The sequence below is a fragment of the Cynocephalus volans genome, chromosome 7 (assembly GCF_027409185.1).
Source record: "Cynocephalus volans isolate mCynVol1 chromosome 7, mCynVol1.pri, whole genome shotgun sequence".
NCBI lineage: Eukaryota > Metazoa > Chordata > Mammalia > Dermoptera > Cynocephalidae > Cynocephalus > Cynocephalus volans.
In genome coordinates this window covers 142,411,380-142,431,854 of record NC_084466.1, presented here as the reverse complement: position 1 = coordinate 142,431,854, position 20,475 = coordinate 142,411,380, and the positions used below count along the sequence as shown (strand labels likewise).

General features: G+C 37.1%; 1 protein-coding gene across 5 annotated transcripts in view; it reads left to right on the top strand.

Moving 5' to 3' along the window:
• GPAM (glycerol-3-phosphate acyltransferase, mitochondrial) overlaps positions 1 to 20,475 on the top strand; it is a 59,949-nt gene that overhangs the window by 20,769 nt on the left and 18,705 nt on the right. For 2 of the 5 annotated variants that reach the window (XM_063102588.1, XM_063102593.1), the window contains exons 1-8: positions 6,832 to 6,943; positions 8,734 to 8,864; positions 10,049 to 10,171; positions 12,328 to 12,401; positions 15,395 to 15,508; positions 17,244 to 17,390; positions 18,042 to 18,138; positions 18,791 to 18,927. In XM_063102588.1, the coding sequence (XP_062958658.1) occupies positions 8,763 to 8,864; positions 10,049 to 10,171; positions 12,328 to 12,401; positions 15,395 to 15,508; positions 17,244 to 17,390; positions 18,042 to 18,138; positions 18,791 to 18,927 (794 nt within the window). In that variant the 5' untranslated portion in view covers positions 6,832 to 6,943; positions 8,734 to 8,762. Of the gene's footprint in view, positions 1 to 6,831; positions 6,944 to 7,667; positions 7,760 to 8,733; positions 8,865 to 10,048; positions 10,172 to 12,327; positions 12,402 to 15,394; positions 15,509 to 17,243; positions 17,391 to 18,041; positions 18,139 to 18,790; positions 18,928 to 20,475 lie in introns of those variants that run through there. The other 3 variants (XM_063102591.1, XM_063102590.1, XM_063102592.1) reach the window with 3 other exon arrangements.

Below are 20,475 nucleotides of genomic sequence, written 5' to 3'. Positions count from 1 at the left end.
TACTAGGAAAGAAAAGCTTCTCCAGAAATCTTCACATTTGCCTTTCTCTTAGGTTGCATTGCCCAGAATTGGGTCATATGACCATCTTGCCTGCAGGTACTATTGCAGTATTTTGGAACAAGTTGGTCATAGTTGGCTTAGATACCCTGATTTATTCTTTTCTCAGTACTCAGGGCAGCAGATCACCCTGAACAAAATCAATAGGTAGGAATAGATATTGGACAGGCAGGTCTTGGTGCCTGCCCCAAATCAACTAAGTGAATTCTAGAAGCCACAGGCCAATGAACTTGATGCTGATTTTTGAAACTTTTTGGAAACAATGATTAAACAGGAGTAGTGTAAGTATTCTAGACTGTAAGCTCTAAGGGAGTTGGCATCGTGCTGTCTTGTTCAATGCTGTATCTACAACAGGGTGCCTGGCATGAAGTTGATGTTCTATAAATATTTATTGAATAAATGAATAAACAAAAGGAGGCTGAAGAAAAGTAGATGATGAGAACCGCATGGGTCTAGTAAGAATAAGTCCTGCCAAACCAACTATTTCCTTTAAAAGTTTTGGGTAGAATAATTGTTATATTTTAGCTCAGGGAATGCCATAGGTCCTTTATCATTGGACTTTGTTAAGTCAGTTGACAATATTCTCATAATACTCTTGCAGAGAAGTGCTAATTTTGCTGTATGTAGGTGGATCTGTAGCAACTTGAACACAAGTACCCAAGTAAGTTTTGGTCAATAAATCTAGGTTGGTCTGGAGGGAAGCCTGTTGAACAGGGACTAGTAGGAAGGCAGAGTGAATTATTGTCAGGAATGTGGGACTTAATATAAAACCTAGGTTCAAATCCCTTCTCTTCTACCTTCTATCTGGGTGATTTTGGAAATTTATTTAATTTCTCTGAGCCTCATTTTTTAAAAATCTGTAAATTGAAGATCATAATATCTGGTAAGATCATCATGGGAATGAGTCAAGTTCAGATGTTAGCAGGTATGTCAATATGTAGGATGGCACGAAAGAGATTTTAAAAAAATCCTGAAAAACTGGAAAAGGGACAAAACAAAATGAAATGCAATGTGCACAGAGAGAGATGTTTATTACTTTCACAAATGCAGGATGGGGAAGGCCTGGCTTTCCTGAGGCTTCTCTGCTGGTACCGTGGATGGGACCAGCTTTTTATAGGATCTAATCAGACACCCCTTATGGAGGTAACATCTAACCTCTTACAATACCACCCTGAAAACAAAAGGAAACTAGTTTGTGCTATGGAAAGGATGGCTTATTAAATATGGAGAGTTTATAGTGATGTTACTTTTCTCATTCCTGATTTGGTAATGTATGCCTTCTCTCTCTCTTCCTTGTCAGTCTGGCTAGAGGCTTATCAGTTTTATTGATCTTCTCAAAGAACCAACTTTCAGTTTCAATAATTTTCTCTAGTATTTTTGTTTTTTACTTTTTCTGTTTTCATTGATTTCTGTCCTTATCTTTCTTATTTTCTGGTTTCGTTTTGCTTAATTTGGCTTTAGTTTGTTCTTCTTTCTTAAAGCTGAATCAGAGATCAATAATTTGAGATCTTTCTTCTTTTCTACCTGTAAGTGCTTTAGTGCTATACATTTCTCTCTAACTGCTATTTTATTTGCATTCCTCCAATTATGATGTGTTATGTTTCCAGTATCATTCACTTCAAAGTATTTTCTAATTTCTATTTTTATTTCTCCTTTAAGCCATGGTTTTTTAGAAGTTTCCCAACATTTGGGGATTTTTCAGGTACCTTTAAGTTATTGATTTCTAATTTCCATGTGGTCAGAGGATATGTTTTATATGATTTGAATCTTTATAAATGTATTCAGGCTTGTTTTATGGCCCAGAATATGGTCTATTTTAGTAAATGTTCTGTGTTGACTTGAAAAGAATGTATATTTTCCTGTTACTGAGTGGAGTGTTCTATAAAAGTTGGTTGATAGTTTCCTGCAAGCTTTTTACATCTTTACTGACTTTCAGCCTACTTATTCCACCAGTTATTAAGAGAGGGGTGTTGAAATTGCTGAGTATAATTGTAGATTCTTCCATTTTGTCTTGCAATTCTGTTAGTTTTTAATTCATGTATTTTGAAGGTCTGTATGACACACATAAATGTTTAGAATTTTTATCCTTTTGATGGATTGACCTCTTTATTATTATAAAATGATCCTCTATATTTCTGGTAATATTCTTTGTATTGAAATCTACTTTGTCTAATATCAATATAACCACCTATATTTCTTTTGGTTAGTATCAGCACAGCACATCGTTTTCTAATCTTTTACCTTTAACTTATTTGTCTATTTATTTGGTGAATGGCCAGTAAGGGGATCCGAACCCTTGAGCTTGGTGCTGTCAGCACTATGCTCTAACCAACTGAGTTAACTGGCCAGTCCTGTCTTTATATTTAAAGTGGGTTTTTAGTCGATGTCATATAGTTGGTTCTTGCTTCTCTTCTTCAATCTGACAAGCTCTGCCTTTTAATTAGGATGGTTACTGTTATGATTGGGTTTAAATCTACTATCTTTGTATGTGTTTTCTCTTTATCCCATTTATTCTTTCTCTTTTTCTCATTTACTACCTTCTTTTGGTTTCACTCAGCATTTTTTTTTATTATTCTGCTTAATCTTGTTTGTTGATGTATAAGCTATAACTCTTTGTTTTGTTTTTATAGTAGTTGCTTAGGAGTTAAAGTATGCCTCTTTAACTTATTATAGTTTACCTGCAAGTATACCATGCCATTTTGTGCTTGGTGTAAGAATCTTACGATAGAATACTTTCTCATTCCTGGACTTTGTGCTGCTGTCACACATTTTTATTTCTACTTTTGTTCTAACCCCCCCCCCCCAAATATTATTTTTATACTAAGTAGTCAGTTATCTTTAAAAGAGTTTTAAAATAATAAAAAATTACCTACATATTTATGCTTTTTGAAACTCTTTATTCCTTTGTGTATATTCAGATTTCCATCTAGTAGCATTTTCTTTTTGCCTGAAGGACTTTCTTTAGTTAGTCTGCTGATGATAAATTCTTTCAGCTTTTGTGTGTCAGAACATGTCTTTTTTTTTTTTTTTTGTCTTGTTTTGAAGTATATCTATTTAGAGAAAGAATTCTAGAGTGACAGTTTTTCCAGTAAGTACTTTAAGATACTGCTCCACTGTCTTCTGGTCTGCAAATTTCTGATGAGAAGTCTGCTGTCATTCTTATCTCTGTTTTGTACAGAAATGTCTTTTCTTTTCTCTGACTGCTTTTAAGATTTTCTCTTTATCACTGGTTTTGGGCAATAGTATAGTATTCTTCATATCTCCACTTAGTTTGTTGAGCTTCCTGAATTTGTAAGTTTATAGATTTTATAACATTTGGAAGTTTACATTATCATTTCTTCAATTATTTTTTTCTGTCCTCCCTGATTTGTTCTCATCTCATATTTCTCCTTTTTAAAGGGAATTTAATTGCATGTACACTAAGCTCACTGATACTCTGTTCATTTTTATTTTCAGTCTTTTTCTTTCTTCAGTGTTTTTAGATAGTTTCTTTTTTCTTTCTTTCTTTTTTGTTTTTTGGCAGCTGGCTGGTGCAGGGATCCAAAGCCTTGACCTTGATGTTACAAGGTTGTGCTCTAGCCAACAGAGCTAACAGGCCAGCCCCCCATTTTAGACAGTTTCTATCACAATGTTTTAAAATTCCTTACTCTTTTTTTCCCCAGTAATGTCCAATCTGCTGTTAATCCTATACAAGTGTGTGTGTGTTAAAAAATCTCAGACAATGGTTTCATAATCTTGAGATTTTTTTAAAAAGAATTTCCATGTCTCTACTTAACATGCTCAATCTCTTTCCTCTATTTTCTTGAACCTGTTGAATATAGTCAAAATTACTTTCTTACTGTCCTTGTCTACTAATTCTACCATCTCTGTCACTTCTAGGACTCTTTCAATGGATTGTTTTTTTTTTTCCCCCTCCTCACTATGGGTAATTTTTTTGTGCTTCTTTTTGCATGCCTGAACATTTTGACTAGATGCCAGACATTGAGAATTTTACCTTGTTGGGTGCTGGATATTTTTGATTTCCTATAAGTTTTCTTGTGCTTTGTAATGGGACACTTTGTTTTTGGAAACAGTTTGATCCTTTTGGGGTGGGCTTTTAAGATTTGTTAGGTAGAACCTGAACAATATTTACTCTAGGGCTAAATTTGCCCACTACCAAAACAAGACCATTTGAGTCATGAATTATGAGGTTTTCCAGTCTGGGTGCCAGGATCAGGCACTATTCCTGGTCCTGTACGATCACTGGACACCATTCCACTCTGGCTTGGGGGAACAGGACTAATTGCCTACCCTGTGCAAGCTTTGGTGATTGTTCTCTCTTCTCTTTCTATGTGATTCTTTCCCTGGCTGTGGGTAGCTTCTTCACACACATGAGCTAATTAGCTAAGGATGGAGGAAGGTCTTCTGCAGATCTCCACAGATGCTTCTTTCTCTGTGTAGCTTTCTTCTCTCTGTTATCCTACTCCCAGCTCCAGCTGCTTTGGCCCTAGTCTTCCAGTTTGACCTCCTGAACTCAGGGAGTCTGCCTAGCTCTTCCTAGATTTCCCCTTTCGGTACTGCAGCATGGCAACTCTCTCTAGGCAGTAAATCAAGGCAATCATAGGACTTACCTGATTTGTTTCCCCTCCCTTAGGGACCACTGTCCTGAGCTGCTACATGATGTCCATTGTTTGAAAGCCACGTTTTATATTTGCCTATTTGTTTTTGTTTTTAGTTGTTTTAGGCAGGAGAGTAAATTCAGTTCTGTTGCTCCATCTTGGCTGGCTAGACTGGATTACTATAAATTATTGTGGCTCTGTTGATAAAACAGATTGCTGAGGGTGTCACCTGTTTCCAAAACAATTCTCATTAAGTAACCTGAAACACCTGGCATTGCAATTCACATCTCCTACAAGTACATTAACCCTTGTGCAATGGGTGTTACAGAAGAGTTGCCTACAAATGAACTTTATGTAAGACAATCTAATTTTTCTCTCTGACTTTCATTTCATCCCTGCGGTGCTCTCTACTTCATTTCTTAATACTCTTTAGCAATGACTTCAAACTCTAAGACTTTCGTCTATTTTCTCCCCTCTTTCTTTTCTTTGTCAGGCACCAGTAACCTGCACACAAAATTTCATAATGTTTTGGGATTAGAATTCATCTTATTCTAGTCATACAGTCCCTGAGTACTTAGGTGTGTGCTTGTTGCTAAGGTATGTGTGGGGTTGAATAAAGACCAGGTCTTTGACCTCAAGAAGCTCAAAATCTTTCTTTCTTTTTTTAAAATATGAATATCCACTCCTACTGTTTTGGGTTGTTCCAGAAGAGAAGAACATTTGCATCTTGGGATGGATTTATAAACAGAAGTAGAAAGTTAAAGAGAAGGAATTGTTTTTCTTGTTGTTCCTGAGCTTCAGCAGGCATTTACTGAGTGCTTACTATTGCAACACATTTTGGTGTTAACTAGAAGACTGAGGCAAGTCACTAGCATGATGAGTTGGTAATCTTGTGGAAGACTGACACAAACTGATAAAGACCCAAGGTGTGGTACCATAGTAAATCTGTGAGATTTTACAGAAGGGTGTGGTTATTGAAGGCTGGAGAGACTAGGGAAGGCAGAATTAGGAGTGTAAGTGTCCATGGCTTATGTAGGGACAACAAGAGAGGTAGAAGTAAAGGGCTCCTGCTGGAGAAAAGAGGGAAAAGTAGAGTACTCTCTGTGGAGGCCTTATGTGCCAGCCTCAAGTATATGGATTAGGGGAGCCGTGGACTGTCTTTGATTGGGGGTGGACATGCATGAAGATTCGTTTTGAATGGAGGATAAGGGTTAGTGTGTGCAAGAGGGACAAGGAGTGGTGGCAGAGGCCTGAGGCCTGGGACTATTTCTTAATCACATCTGTATGTCCAGATTCTAGTTCATACTTACTGCTTGTTAATTGAGTGCATGTAAAAGGTTATGTTTTTCCGTCTAAATTGCAAATGCTCTTAACAACCGTTGGCCTTGTCAACGGTATGACAAATATTGTGAAAGAACCTCTTCCTGCCCAGTGTTATTTTGTTTGAAGGGCTAAAGGTAGGGAAATTTGGATTAAGACTCCTTCAAACCTTTGTTATTTATTATTTTTAATCGTAAATTGACATATCATAGTCGTAGATATTTATGGAGTACAAAGCCATGTTATGATTTATGAATACAATGTGGAATAACTCAAGCTAATTAACATATCCATCACCTCAAATACCTATCATTTTTTGCGGTGGGAACATTTGAAATGTACTCTCAGTGATTTTGAAATGTACAATACATTATTATTTACTATATTCACCACTCTGTGCAATATATTTCAAAAGAAAAAAACTTGTTTCTCCTGTGTAATTGAGGCTTTGGATGCTTTGCCTCTCTTTTCATTCCTCATTTTCCTCCTTAAAGGAAAAGGCACTCAGCCTGTCTTAGAGAAATGACACAACACGGTCATTTGCAATTCCTGCCTCCCCCATCCTTAATAAATTCTGCAGAGTTTTACAAATCTCATAAAAAAGACTTACCACACATATACACATAAAACCAGACGGTCTGTGCACATACTATGAACAAAGCCCGACTGGGACACAAGCTCCCAGATGAGCAGCATTCGCCCAATGGGCACTTAGGACCACACGCACGTGCGCGCACACACTCCACTCTTACATCCACGCCGCGTGCCCAGACTTCGGGGCCCCCGCCCCGCCCCCGCGTGCTCACTCTCGCGCGCCGCTTGCGTCATCAGGGCGCGACGCTGCCGCAGACACTGGCTGAGGCTTCAAGTGCGGGCAGATGCCGCAGCTGGAGCCGGAGCTGCCCGGTGCTAGCAGCCAGGGCGGTGCGGGCTTCGGGAGGCTGCCCGGGCCGGGAGCGCCGGGACAGGTGCGTCGTGGCCCTTCTCTCTGGACCTGGCGCGACTCTTGCAAGTTGCCGGGGCGGTCCGGGTCTTCATCTCCCCACTCCACCGAGCTCCGGGGTTTCTCCTGAGAAAGGGGCCGGGCTCGTGCTGGGGTGGAGGTCGGGGTTGTTCCCCCTCGGAGGCTAGGCTGCAGCGTGGGTTCCCTGGGGGAGGAGGGAGCCCTTCCGGACTCAGTCCCTTAATCCCCGAGGGCGTGCGGCCAGCCAGCCCCGGGAGGCACTGAGGCAGCGAGGATGCTCCGAGACCAGCTGGTGCTGGGCATGAGACAGTGACAGCAGCCACCATTGATTGGACGGAGCGCTCACTGTGTGTCGCAGAGTGTGCTAGGCGCTTTGTACGTATTATTGAGTCCTCCCAGAAACCCAGGAGGTAGGTTCTATCATATTATGCCCGTTTTCGAGATGGGGAAACCGAGGCATAGAAGTTAACTATTTTGTCCAGATTCACACAGATGGTAAACAGTGGGGGATTTAAACCCCAGATCTGCCTCCGTCCCTTTCGGATTTCACAGTCGGCTCCCCTCAGCCCACTCTGCCTGTTGGTTGCCTCCGGATTTTTTTTTTTTTTTTTTTTTTGACGTTTTGACGTTTTGACCCTGGAGAGAAGAGGTGGGGAGCGAGTGTGGACTTCCTATTGGCTCACATCTCTTTTTCTTCCCCCCATCCCTTCATCACTTCGTTTTCTAAGGCAGCAGCGGGCTCCCCCTGTTGTATGGGCATTCTGCACCCGAAACCAATAGCTGAGTGCTGAAGTTTTATAACACAGAACTTTCATCCCAGGTGCATTGCTTTCTCTCCCTCCATTTATTATGTTAGATTGTTACTTATGTTAAATTGTTGAGGACATACTCGTTATGCGTGGGTAACATTTATCTCAGCAAACCCATATGGGGATTGTGTAGAAATCAGAATACGCCCTCCAAGGAACACTGTTAACTTGGACTTGATCTTTCAGGATTTTAAAGGAATGATTTAAGGCCAGGTGAGAAACAGCCAAAAGCTGAAATAATTTGAGGATACATATTATTGTTAGAAAGTATTTATATTTTAGGTTAATATCTATTGTAGAAGTTCACGCTTAGCATTTTCCCTTAGGGTAGGAAAAGGCTGATGGAAAAGGATGAAAACTTATAAATCAGATATTTCAAAGTAGTGTATTAAAAGTGCAAATATCATTTCTTTTGAGGCGTCACAAGAAAATTAAGAACTTAATTCAGTTTAAGTGGGAAACTTTAGAGGTGTCCTAACTGGCTTTATTTTACATTGTATAAGTATGTATGAGTGAAAATTACCAGTACATAACTTTAAAAAGTTATCTACTTGTGTGCATACATGTAACATGGAAACACATGTTAAACACATTCATTCTCCCAGGAACTACTCAATTATTAACAAAAATGAAATAATTCTTTGTCACATACCTAAAATAAGCTCTTATTTATACTTGCAAGTGACTCTTCATAGCTGTTTCATTCAGAAAGTCTAAGGATACAAATGTATCCTTGTGTATTCTGGAAGTCTTAGGATACAAATGTTAGTTTTTGTTTTTGTTTTTTTTTCATCAGGGCAGCCTGAGTTCATATAAACACATCATCAAAGTCAGTTTTTACACTCTGACTCAACTAGTAGAAGTTCATTAGTAGGTCATTTGATATCCTATTATGGATATCAAAATAATGTAGAAGTCAGAATTTCGAGTTCTGGTATTTATTTTTTGGATTCCTCTCTAACTTAAATGGTATATATTTTTATAGCACATGATTTGGGAGTTACACTTTGTGACATGGATGAATCTGCACTGACCCTTGGCACAATAGATGTTTCTTATCTGCCGAATTCATCAGAATACAGTGTTGGTCGATGTAAGCATGCAAGTGAGGAATGGGTAAGTTTAAGATGAGAGTTAAGAGCATTCAACCAAAAATGTTCATTTCAATGTCATTTATGAAGGTGAAACACTGGCAGCAACCTAATATCAGGTAGAGGTTAGTAGCTTCAGAAATTGCCTCCAACTTTTAGAAGACATATTTATGAAGTCTAATAATATTTAAAAAAATTTTATGGTATTAAGAGGGAAGAAAAAATTAGGTAGAAAATTTAAGTACAGTGATTATGTTAAAAAGCAAAACACTTTGCATAGGGACAAAACCCTAGCAGTTGTTTGGGGTGGTGAAATTTTAAATAACTTTTTTTCTTCCTATCACTATCTTCCTTCTGTAAGTTGTATTTAATAAGCATGAATTTTGTAATGGAAGTAAACTTAAAAAAAATTAAAACTACAAAATTATGGTATGAATCTAATCCAAAGGGCATGCATTTTCTTGTATTGTTTTCCCTATTTCAACATAACGTGGTATGTTTTAAATATTATCTCAAATGCTACCTGCTTTATATAAAAAAAGGGGTTTTTTTTGCTTATTTTTGAGAATGTTAAATCTGTGAGATTTGAGCAACTAATGAGCTCAAAGTTAAGAGAAAAAGTTGTAGAACAGAAGAGTAGGGTTTGACCCTAATGGAACAGCAAAGCTGTAATTTAAAATTCTAGCCTTTAACCTCTTCTTGATAAGAAAAAGGAACGTTATACAAGTTTACCTTGTTTTTTATTTAAAGTAAACTATTTTAAGCTGTAGTATAACAACTTGCTCACTGTGTAAGGCCTTTATAGTTCTACTGTGGGAGTATGTGTTTTAAAGGGAGTAAGGTTAATTGTTAGCATAGGATTCAGGAATCTGAATTTATTTATCTTGCTCTGTCACAAGTCCGTTTGACCATTTACCACTTAAATTTTTAAACCTTTGAATGCTGCCTTGAGTGTGCAGCAGTTATTACCAGCTATTACTCACTATTCTTAGGTACTCAACTTTTGCTTATGTGCCAAGCTTTTTTGACAAGTGTTGATTATGGAGGGAGTACTTAAATTAAAATCACTATGTGAGACATACATAATTATACTACCAGAAGAAAAACATGTTGTAAGTTTCTCTTCTGTCTGAAATAGTTTTAGAGATCAAGTGGACAAGTGTAATTCTTTTGCCATTTAGACACTATTTTTTCCTTAATATTTGTTAGGATGAGTGTGGTTTTAGACCTACTGTCTTCAGATCTGCAACCTTAAAATGGAAAGAAAGCCTCATGAGCCGGAAAAGGCCATTCGTTGGAAGATGTTGTTATTCCTGCACTCCCCAGAGCTGGGTAAGAATGTTATTACTTGTTGACCTTTAATAAACAGAGTGAAATATGTGACATAGATTTCCAACTTTGTGTGAATTTATATTAGTGGACTTAATTCATTTTCAGATCTGAGGCCCATGTTTATAAACCAAATATTCCAAGTAAAGAAGTTGACTAAATTTTCTTTTCCATTCATTTATTTAGTAAATATTGGTCCTGTAATTGATACTAGATATTATTCTGGCTTTTTTGTAGTTTTAGTATGATTTTAGGAGGACAGTAGATCTTACTTTCAGTTAACTCTTCTGAAGAGTTGGTGGGACCCTTCATGTAACTTCTAGGTGTTGAACTTTAGCACTTAACGTTTAAATCCTAGCAAGATGAGAGAGAGAAAATGGACAGAATAAGAAGGTAAAGCTGTGACTTTGCTCTTAGCTTTTGCTAAATTGAAATTTAGTTTTGGGATTTGTCTGTTGACTTTGTGATAGTGAAGGATGGTCACTAAAATGTTAGGATAAGGATTTAAGGAAGTGTGTGTAGGTTTATTGTTTTATTTTGATGAAAAAAACACAGTGTACTATTTGAGAAGTGTTGATTGGGTGAGAGGTATGCTTCTGATGGCAGTTGGCATTAGAAGCATACAAGTTAGGAACAAGTTAGCACAGGAACACAGAATTCATGTGCCTGTGTTCTAAGGCAGTAGAGTTACCTTGTAAAAGGTATATCTTTTTGTTATACCTTTGTTATACCTGAATATTAGGGTCTCTCTGGGATGGGCCAGTTATTTGGATGTACTTAATCCTGCCATTTAACTACCTGCCATTTATAAAGGGTGCTTATAACCTGCGTGAATAGCTAATTGCTGTGTGAATTTTTTACTAAGGGTCAGTTTGGCAGGAAATAGAATTCTGAGTCTGGTATAAAGGGATTTACTAACATGGGAGAGGTTTGTGTGGAACCCAGGCAGTTTATGTTAAATGTTCAGGTCTTCTTAGGAATGTCTCATTATAAATATTGCTTCTTTTAAACCACAAGTTCTTTGTTACAAGAATTTGGTAGTATTGAAGGATCATGGGAATTTCTAGTTTAGGAGTAAGATCAGTTCAGAGTAGGCCAGTGGAAATAAAACATTTAAATGGAAGGTCATATGGCTTTTCTTTTTAGATCTAGCATCTTACCTAATTCTAACTTTGAATGCTTAAAAGACCAAAACAATATCTTAACTACAATGTGTTCTTGAGTCAGGACAGAGTATAGGATATTGCTTGGTGGTGGTGATGGTTTGGGGTGGGGATAGATAGGTGGTGTAACAGATAACTGATTTTTGCTAAATATAGTACCTGATAGAGCTGAGCTTGATCTTTAATTTCTTCCCTGGCATGTTCATTTAAAATAACTTACTTGAAAATATTTTTATATAACTTTGTGATATTTGCTGTCCTTTTTCTGAAATCCTTTTTTCCTTTTCTCTAGAGATTTTATTTAAATATTTTTACATCCTTTATTGAGGGTACATTATTCTTTTTTAGCATCTATTTGTGGAACATCTACCTTTTTTGCCCATATTGATAAAGCCATAGACTTTCTCTTTTCAGCAGAGCTATCTCTGGATTATCTTTCAGGATCCCCTGTAAAGAGAGTGACCTGTAGATGTACATTTTCTCATAAAGTGGACCGTCACTTAAGGGGAATAGAAAGACCACACTGTTTGGAGCAATATATTAGATTAAATCCGAAACCCCAGCCGACCTCAATTTTTTCACCTATAAAATGGGGATAACAATTTTTATGTGTCAAGATTATTGGGAAATTTAACAATAACTGCACGGTACTTAGTGTAGTATTTTGGGAACACTCAAATATATTGACGTTTCTGTCAATGACTTATGCTAGTGCTGCCTCAACTCTTTTGGGGTGCAGGTGTGGAGCTGGGTAGGAAGGGAAGAGGTACTACTTCGTTTGGTTTTAAGGTTTTAAGGATTAATTTTGAGTTTGTGATTTTCTTTGAAGCCTAAAAAGTACTTTTCAGTAAAACATTTTTTCTTCATCACTTAGATTTTTGAAGCAATGCCTAACTTTATGCCTGAATTTTATAAGTCATCGAGAACGAGTAATATGAACTCTTTACCATCTATTCAGTTATATATTTATGTCTATATTCATTTTGTTTTATATAGGATAAGTTTTTCAACCCCAGTATTCCATCTTTGGGTTTGCGGAATGTTATTTATATCAATGAAACTCACACAAGGTAAAAAGAAAATTCCTATACTTCTAATAAATATCAAAAGAAAAACTCTGTAACGCTTGATATACTTTAAGATGAATCTCTTTATGTTTTTGAGAGTTAATAGAATATGAGCTTCTTCATCTAAAAATTGAAAGCAGCCACCAGAGAGACCTATTACTATTACCACTGCTGTACTTATACATATTTTCATTGGAGTGTAGATGTCACTTATAGTGTATTTTAACTTATTCATGCTTGTATATTGATTTTGCATATGCAGTGTACCAAAATGTGGAAAATATTTGAGGAGAGGTGTAGGATTAAGTGTTTTGTAATCTAGTATGACTATTTTATACTTACAGAAGTGTAAATAATTAAAATCTGCCTAATGTATAGGGTATTAGAAGGTATTTTTCTCTATTTAGTAAATGTTCTTTGGTTTATTATTTACCTAAGACTTTTCTAAATTCCAGGCATATGGGGATGGGATACTATGTACTAGAGTGAGAGAAAAAGGTCTTTGTTTTGTATGAATCCAGGCTAAGGGATAAGGAAGGAGGGTTGGAACATTGTGTGAACGTCTGTGAGGCGAGAAGTGCTACCAGTCCCTAGAATTCTAAGAGTAGATGCCTGGAGTAGATAAGCAGGAGGCTTAGGTGATGAGAACTTTGTTACACTTTCCTCTGTGTAACCGAGACAGAAAAAAGAGAAAGAAAGAATTCACTCAAAGTACCATCAATGAGGCCTGGAGGGACTGCCACCCATCAGGGGAGCAGCAGCCCCTATCCAAAATCAGCCTTTCTTTTTATTGGCAAGAAAAGGAAGTTTCACAAGAAAAATCAGTTGGTTTAATAATCAAAGAAGGACATAAAAACAGGCAGTGTAAAACTTGTAACAGCAGTAAATTAACAATGTGACATTCCAGAATGTAATTTGTAAAAAGCTAGGATAATTCACCAGCAAACAGCTTGTCCTTAGTAAACATTTTCTTTTCCACATACTTCCTACAGCAATTTCCTTAGCATATTTAAACAGCATTCAAGCAGTTTCCTTAACATATCTCAAGAACAGTCAGTAGGTTAAATAGTCAGTAGTCATTCAAGCCGGAATCAAACCAGCAACCTAAAACAGTCAAAGTACACAGTCCCATCCCTAAACAGTGATTAGAATTGATTAGGTGGCTTTTGCCAACCTTATCTGTGGACTTTTGTCCTCTACTCAAGAACCTTTTGGCTCAGGCTCATTCATTCATAACCTAAAAATCCTATTCTAAGATCAAAGGAGAATCAAGATTTGTAACCCACTGAAATTCAATGAAATTGAAATTCTATGAAAAATTGATTCAAGAAGTCAAATACTTAAATTTGAAGCCTTTCTGATGTTACTTCTCATAATTTGATGATGAGATCACATACAAGAATGATAATACCTGCCTATACAGGAAAGCTTTTTTTTAAAAAAATAGAACAATGGTTAAAGTCAAGGGATATGTTTTTTTCCTATTCCCAGGCTACTCTTCTCTCTCTCTCTTTTAAGTTTAAAGGGTAGCGAAGAGACTCTGGTCCACTGAGTTTTTTCTTTTTCTTAGTGGATGTAATTAAGATCCTAAGAAAAGGAGTCTTATAGTTATGTAAGTAGGCATTTTATGTGTAAAGCCAAAAGATTTGTTTATTGCCCTCGATTAGAGGCAGTTAAGACAAATAGCATTTTCTATATTGACTAGGCAATATGAAACTATTCAGTGAAATACGCTGCCTGTGCAGGTACTTAGTCCTTCTAAGTGTTATATGAAGCAAAGCCTGAACATCTTTACACATAAACTCCTGCTCCCCTCCCACCCCTCCGTGCTTTCAGTCGATTGCAGAGGGATTTCTTAGGGAGCTTGGACGTTGTACATTCCAGTAATAATTCTGAAAATGTTCACTGAAGAAAGAGTTTAGAATTAACACTTGACGTTTTGGGCCACGTTTTCAGAACATTGAGACAAAGGAAAGGTGAAGGAGAGATGAAGAAACACATAACTCATAAACAGTTCTCTCTCAAACTACTTCTCAGTTAAGAACTTTTGGGATCTTCTTGGAGTTAATGAATTTATATTTGAAATCTACTGTCTCTATCATTGTGAAAGAAATGGTAATTTGGCATTATATAATCATTACAACTGGGTTCAAATCATTACATAATGAAAGTTTGTAGCATTCTTAGTCTGAAATCCATCTTTCCATCCCCCAGTCTGAACACCACACAGTCACTGTCATTGGCAGGAATATGTCCTATCCCTTAGGTTTGTTAAAAGTGTGAAGAAAAAAATAAAAAAAGTAAGAACCTCAGGCCTTGTGTGCCCAGAGTATAAATATTCAGATCAGAGACCACTTATGCTTGACTTTTCTCAGCTGTTCAGCCTTGTCAATTCACTTGTCTGATTACTTTAGAAGAAATATAATAATAATAATAATAATAATAATAATAATAATAATAATAATAATAATAAATTAGCTCTTCATGGTAGGAAAAGACTTCTAATTTTTTCTTTTTATAGCCCAGAGCCATAACTATAAGCTATATAGCATATGTGAGAATACTTCAAAAAGTTCATGGAAAGATTTGTATTGTCTTTTAATTCTATCTTTCCATAAACTTTTGATGTATCTATGTGTGTGTATGTATGTGTTTAATTTATATGTAGCATATTTGCCTTTTTAATATTAATAAAGTTAGATGTTTTAATTTCTTTTGTTTTTACATTGTTATTATTAAGCAAAGTAACACTATTTAAGTATTAATACACAAATTCCAAGTTTTAATTTTAGCTGAGAGTATATGAAATTATGAGTAAAATTGGCTGCACATGTACCCTGAACTACTAAGGAGAATTTGCTATAGGAGAACTCTAAATCTCAGGAATGGATGACATTAATCTTCGTTTTTATGGGCGGAAAATCACTGTAAAATTGAAGCAACTTGTTGTAGGTATGCCTAGAGTACTTCTCTGCTAAATCATTTTCACATTGCAGGCACCGAGGATGGCTTGCAAGACGCCTCTCTTATGTTCTTTTTGTTCATGAGCGAGATGTCCATAAGGGCATGTTTGCCACCAATGTGACTGAAAATGTACTGAACAGCAGTAGGTAAGGGTGGGGACGCTGGAGAGGCAGGGATGGGTGGTAAGAGCGGGAGTGGGGAAGTAACCTTTGCTAACCTTTAGTTTCTTGGGGACTCAAGAAGTATTTGTATTTCCAAACATTGAATCTTTAACTCCAAAGGAATTGGGGAAATGCAGGAGAATGGATGGTTTTGGTGAACAGTGCCATGTAGGAATAGCAGTCTTGTTTTATGGATTAGTAATTGAATGGGTTTCTACAACATGAAAGTCAAGTCAGAGTTCAGAGATGTGTGTATTTCCAGAGATCTCTGTTAAATTTTCTGTACTATGAATGCTGGAGACATTGCATTTCCTATTTTATAGCCAGAAGAGAAATGAGTTCGATGTTTTTGTCAAACAATTATTGAGTACCTTGGTACAAATTCCTGTACTAGAAAGTCATCGTTAGAAATGTTAAGAGAGTAAGATACTATCCTTGCTCTCAGAGGAGCTGGCTTATGAATAGGAGAGACTTACTTGAACTCAGATGGAATGGGGAAATAAATATTCTGGAATGTAGGAGTTTGGGTCAAGGTTGTTCTGTTCTACATCATTGGTGTGCCCCATTTTAGAGTCTACCAGGGTTTGGGGAGTGGGAGACAGGGTGGATTTAAAGGCTGCTTTGAATTCACAAGGGTCCTTTGTAGACCCCATTTTGTGGTTGTTAGGCTTGAACAGTACTGGCACATAGTAGGTACTCAAGAAATTTGCATTGAATGAATGAGCGAATAGTTGATAATGGAGATGTAATAATCATGTTAATTACTTTTGAAAACATTGCTGGACAGAAAGCAGTAAATGCTATTCAAGGAAAAGACATGGGGTTCATTGGTGTCCTGTGGAACAGGTCTTTTTGTATTAATGAATGATAGGGCTATGTGGAGTTTCACGGTACGTCACTAGTCTAAAATCAGTAGCAGCAGTGGGAGAAAACATTATTTGAAATGCTTTTGTATTATTGTATATTATATTTTCTAGTTAAAACCTTCAAGTATGTTTTATTCCATCCAGATGACTTGACTAGTAACTAGGAGGTTAGGAATGGTTTAAAAAGGTTTTACCTCATGCTTTCTCCCCTAAGTCAAGTGGAATATTTATAAAACTGGATTAAACTTTTCCTTTTACCTCACTGCTTATTGCTCTGTGCTGTTTTGATCTTAAGCTGCTGTACGTTTCTAAAATGACTGATTTGATTTGAAAAAACATTTATAAATATTTATGTTCCTCTTTGATCCCTCCCAGAGAGTTTTTTACATCTAGTTCTACTAATGGGGTCACAGTATAAATCAGTTGTAAATTAGGTGTTCAAAAGAAAAATCTCACATTACTTTGGCAGTGGGCTTTTGCGTACCTCTGAATTATATGCCTAAAGCGATAACCTTTCTTTTTCTCTCTTCTGCTAGAGTACAATTTTGTGTCCCTCACAGCATAACTGGAACATTAAATTCACACAGTTATCACCAGTGAATGTGAATTAAATTCTTAAGTCTGCCTTTCAGATTCGTCAGAGATTCATTGACTTAGGAATATAATATCCTTAATATTTAATAGACAGCTGGAAAGAGCACTTCTGACTTGAGCTTATTCTCATGTTACCACATATTAAAGAGAATGTACATTTTGTTTTATGATTTACTGGTGTAGCTGTGATTTAGAAAATACTGGATACAGAGTGTGGTGCAAAACCAGTTACATCATCTGTCTTTTCATTTTCAAATCAGAGTACAAGAGGCAATTGCAGAAGTGGCTGCTGAGTTAAACCCTGATGGTTCTGTCCAGCAGCAATCAAAAGCCATCAACAAGGTGAAAAAGAAAGCCAAAAGGATCCTCCAAGAAATGGTTGCCACTGTCTCACCGGCAATAATCAGGTATTAAAAGGCAAGGCAAAAAGCTTTCAAGAGCCAACTGGTTTTGAGCAAATAGGTCTGAATCATTAGGGTTTCCTAGCACAATGCTTTTTATCTAAAAGATGTTTTAACATATTCTGATATTAAATTCAACTCTTCTTTATATTCTTATTTACATTTCATGTGTAGTAGCATTGTGGTAGGCTTTAAGGTGCCTTAATCTCTGCTAGTTCATAGGGGCTATTGTATTACTGCTGACATGCTCTCCTAAACCAGTTGTGCATCAGGTTTCACATATCCACGTCTTCAAGGGAGTGGTTTGTGTGCATCAGAGGGATCTTTCTGCTCACTAAATATTTGCTTGGTCATTTGCCTCTGAAGTATAAAGTGTTATTTGAGTGAAATGTGATTTTAGTCTATCACAAATAGATACTTCTGTAAATAGTGTGTATATATATAAAGTTAGCTCTCTAATTCCACAATTCAGATACACATGCATGGGTGCACAAAGACACACACACACACGTACACACACGTGCATGCACAAAATCATTTACAAATACTCTTAGATTATAGGTTCAGAAATTTAAGTAGACAAAAGTCAATTATATATGTATATATATGTATATTTAAATATATGTGTTTACTTAAAAATTTTTTTCTATTTTTCAGATTGACTGGGTGGGTGCTGCTAAAATTGTTCAACAGCTTCTTTTGGAACATTCAAATTCACAAGGGTCAACTTGAAATGGTTAAAGCTGCAACTGAGGCAAGAATTTCTGTGAATCTATCATTCTGTCTTCCCCACATTTGTAGGGTGATTTTATAGTTCTTTTGGACGTGTTTTCTTGTCTACTGTTGTGTATCTCAACCCACTTGGAAGATTTCTCCCATTTGTGATAACTGCAGCAGCTGTGTATTTGGGGAGGAGAAGAGGGATAAAGGAGGACCTAACCAGCAATATGCAGGATTCCTTTTGTGAATTACTTTGCAGCAACTTTGAAAATCAAGCAGAACAATCCCTATTTTATAGATGAGAGAATAGAAGTACAGATAGATTAAGAAATTGCCCCAAGTCACAGATAGTAAGTGATTTGCCCAGGATTTCAAACCCCAAACCAAGCCTGACTCCAAACCTTACTCTTTTTACATAATAAGGGCTGCCTCTCAGAAGAGGCATAGGGTCAAAGCTTGAACTCTTGATTACTCTTCTGCTCCCATCTCACTTCTGTTGTTATAGTTGTTCTTGTTTTTAGCTAGATAAGTATTAAATTGAAAGAAGTTCATATTGTTGGAAAATGTTTTTAAAGAGTGAGTCACTGATTAGCCAGAGTTCGATTGACTCTAAGCAACTATGCAGTTGCAAAGTGTGATTGAACTTCACATTTGAATTTTAAATTTGGCATCTTTCCCTTTTCTAGATGAATTTGCCGCTTATATTTCTTCCAGTTCATAGATCCCACATTGACTATCTGCTGCTCACTTTCATTCTCTTCTGCCATAACATCAAAGCGCCATACATTGCTTCAGGCAATAATCTCAATATCCCGATCTTCAGGTGGGTTCAGCTTATTTTGAAATTAAAGTATGAGAAAAACTGTGCTTTGAATTTTTTTATTATACCTTTGATACATGTTATTGTAAAGATACCATTAGCCTTTTTTTTTTTTTTTTTTTTTTTTGTCCTTTTTCGTGACCGGTACTCAGCCAGTGAGTGCACCGGCCATTCCTATATAGGATCCGAACCCGCGGCGGGAGAGTCGCTGCACTCCCAGCGCCGCACTCTCCCGAGTGCGCCACGGGCTCGGCCCACCATTAGCCTTTTTTTGATTATAAAAGTAACGTGTGTTTACTGAGTAAAATTTGGAGCACAAAAAAGCATTAAAACTATCACCATTGTTTATGTATTTCATATGGGATACTTAGTGAGCTGTGAACACCTAAACTTTATGGGCAATATTTATCAAATGGATTAAAGGCAGTCAGAAAGGCAAAATGGCAAATTACTGTATGAGGCTTGGCACTATGGAGGCACAGTAAGCAGAGGGTGGGGGTGGTGGTGGTGGTGGTATAAAGGTAAATAAAAATAACCAGGCCTGTTACTTTGACCTCACAATTTAGTAGAGCTAGAAACATGCAAAAAGTACAATATAACATGAAAGATGTGCTTTAGAAGTTTTCAGGAGAATACCATGTATTCCATTCAGAGGAAGTAGTGTGTATAAAGGTGGAGAGATTCAAGAGCATGGTATGGTTGAGAAGTGATGAACAGTTAAGTAAGCTTAGAATATAGGATGCATTAGGAAGGGTCAGAGGCTGGAGGTGGTAGCTGCATAGGTAGTGAAAGCTAGATCAGAGCGATTTTAAGCCAAGAGTTTACAGTCTATTCTGTGCTTGAGAAATGACATGTTCAGATTTGCATTTTGAAAGGTCATTCTGCATAAGAAGGAATTAGGTCCATTCTGATTCTATCACAATAGTACAGGCAAAAGATAATGAAGGCTTATCTTAAAAGTGTAGTATTGCTCTTGGAGAAGATGGCTTAGATTTGAAAGTATTGTATAAATTGAATTTACAAGACTGAGTGCTAATCCAGATGTGCTCAACAGAAGCAGAGAGGAGGGAGGAAGACTCCCAGATGTTTACCACCTAGGAAACTGATCAACAAGGAATTGGTGAGGAATAGGTTGAATTGGTTTGGGAAATTGCTCTGAGTAGGGAGTGAATAAGAGGAGGGTGATTTGGAAAGAGACTGGAAGGGAAGTGGGCTGGCAGGTTATGCAGGGCGGGCCTCACAAAATGGCATCATTGTCTTAGTGTGCTGTGAAGTCTAGTCCAAGACCTCACAGTCCAACGGGCCCCTTCCTAACCCCTAGGCTCAGAGTTCTGTAGCTAACCAGACTTATTATTTCTGCAGTTGATGATGCTCTTCCAGCTGTGCTTTTGACAAGAGTGAACAAGATACATAGTCCTTGCCTTCAAGTGTCTTATAATCTAATGGGAAACGTAGACAAATAAATAGTTAGCTGTAATCCAGTGTGATATGACCCTGCAGGGTAGACATACTTTTCCAGGGGTTAGAATATCTATGTTTACTACCCAGGGC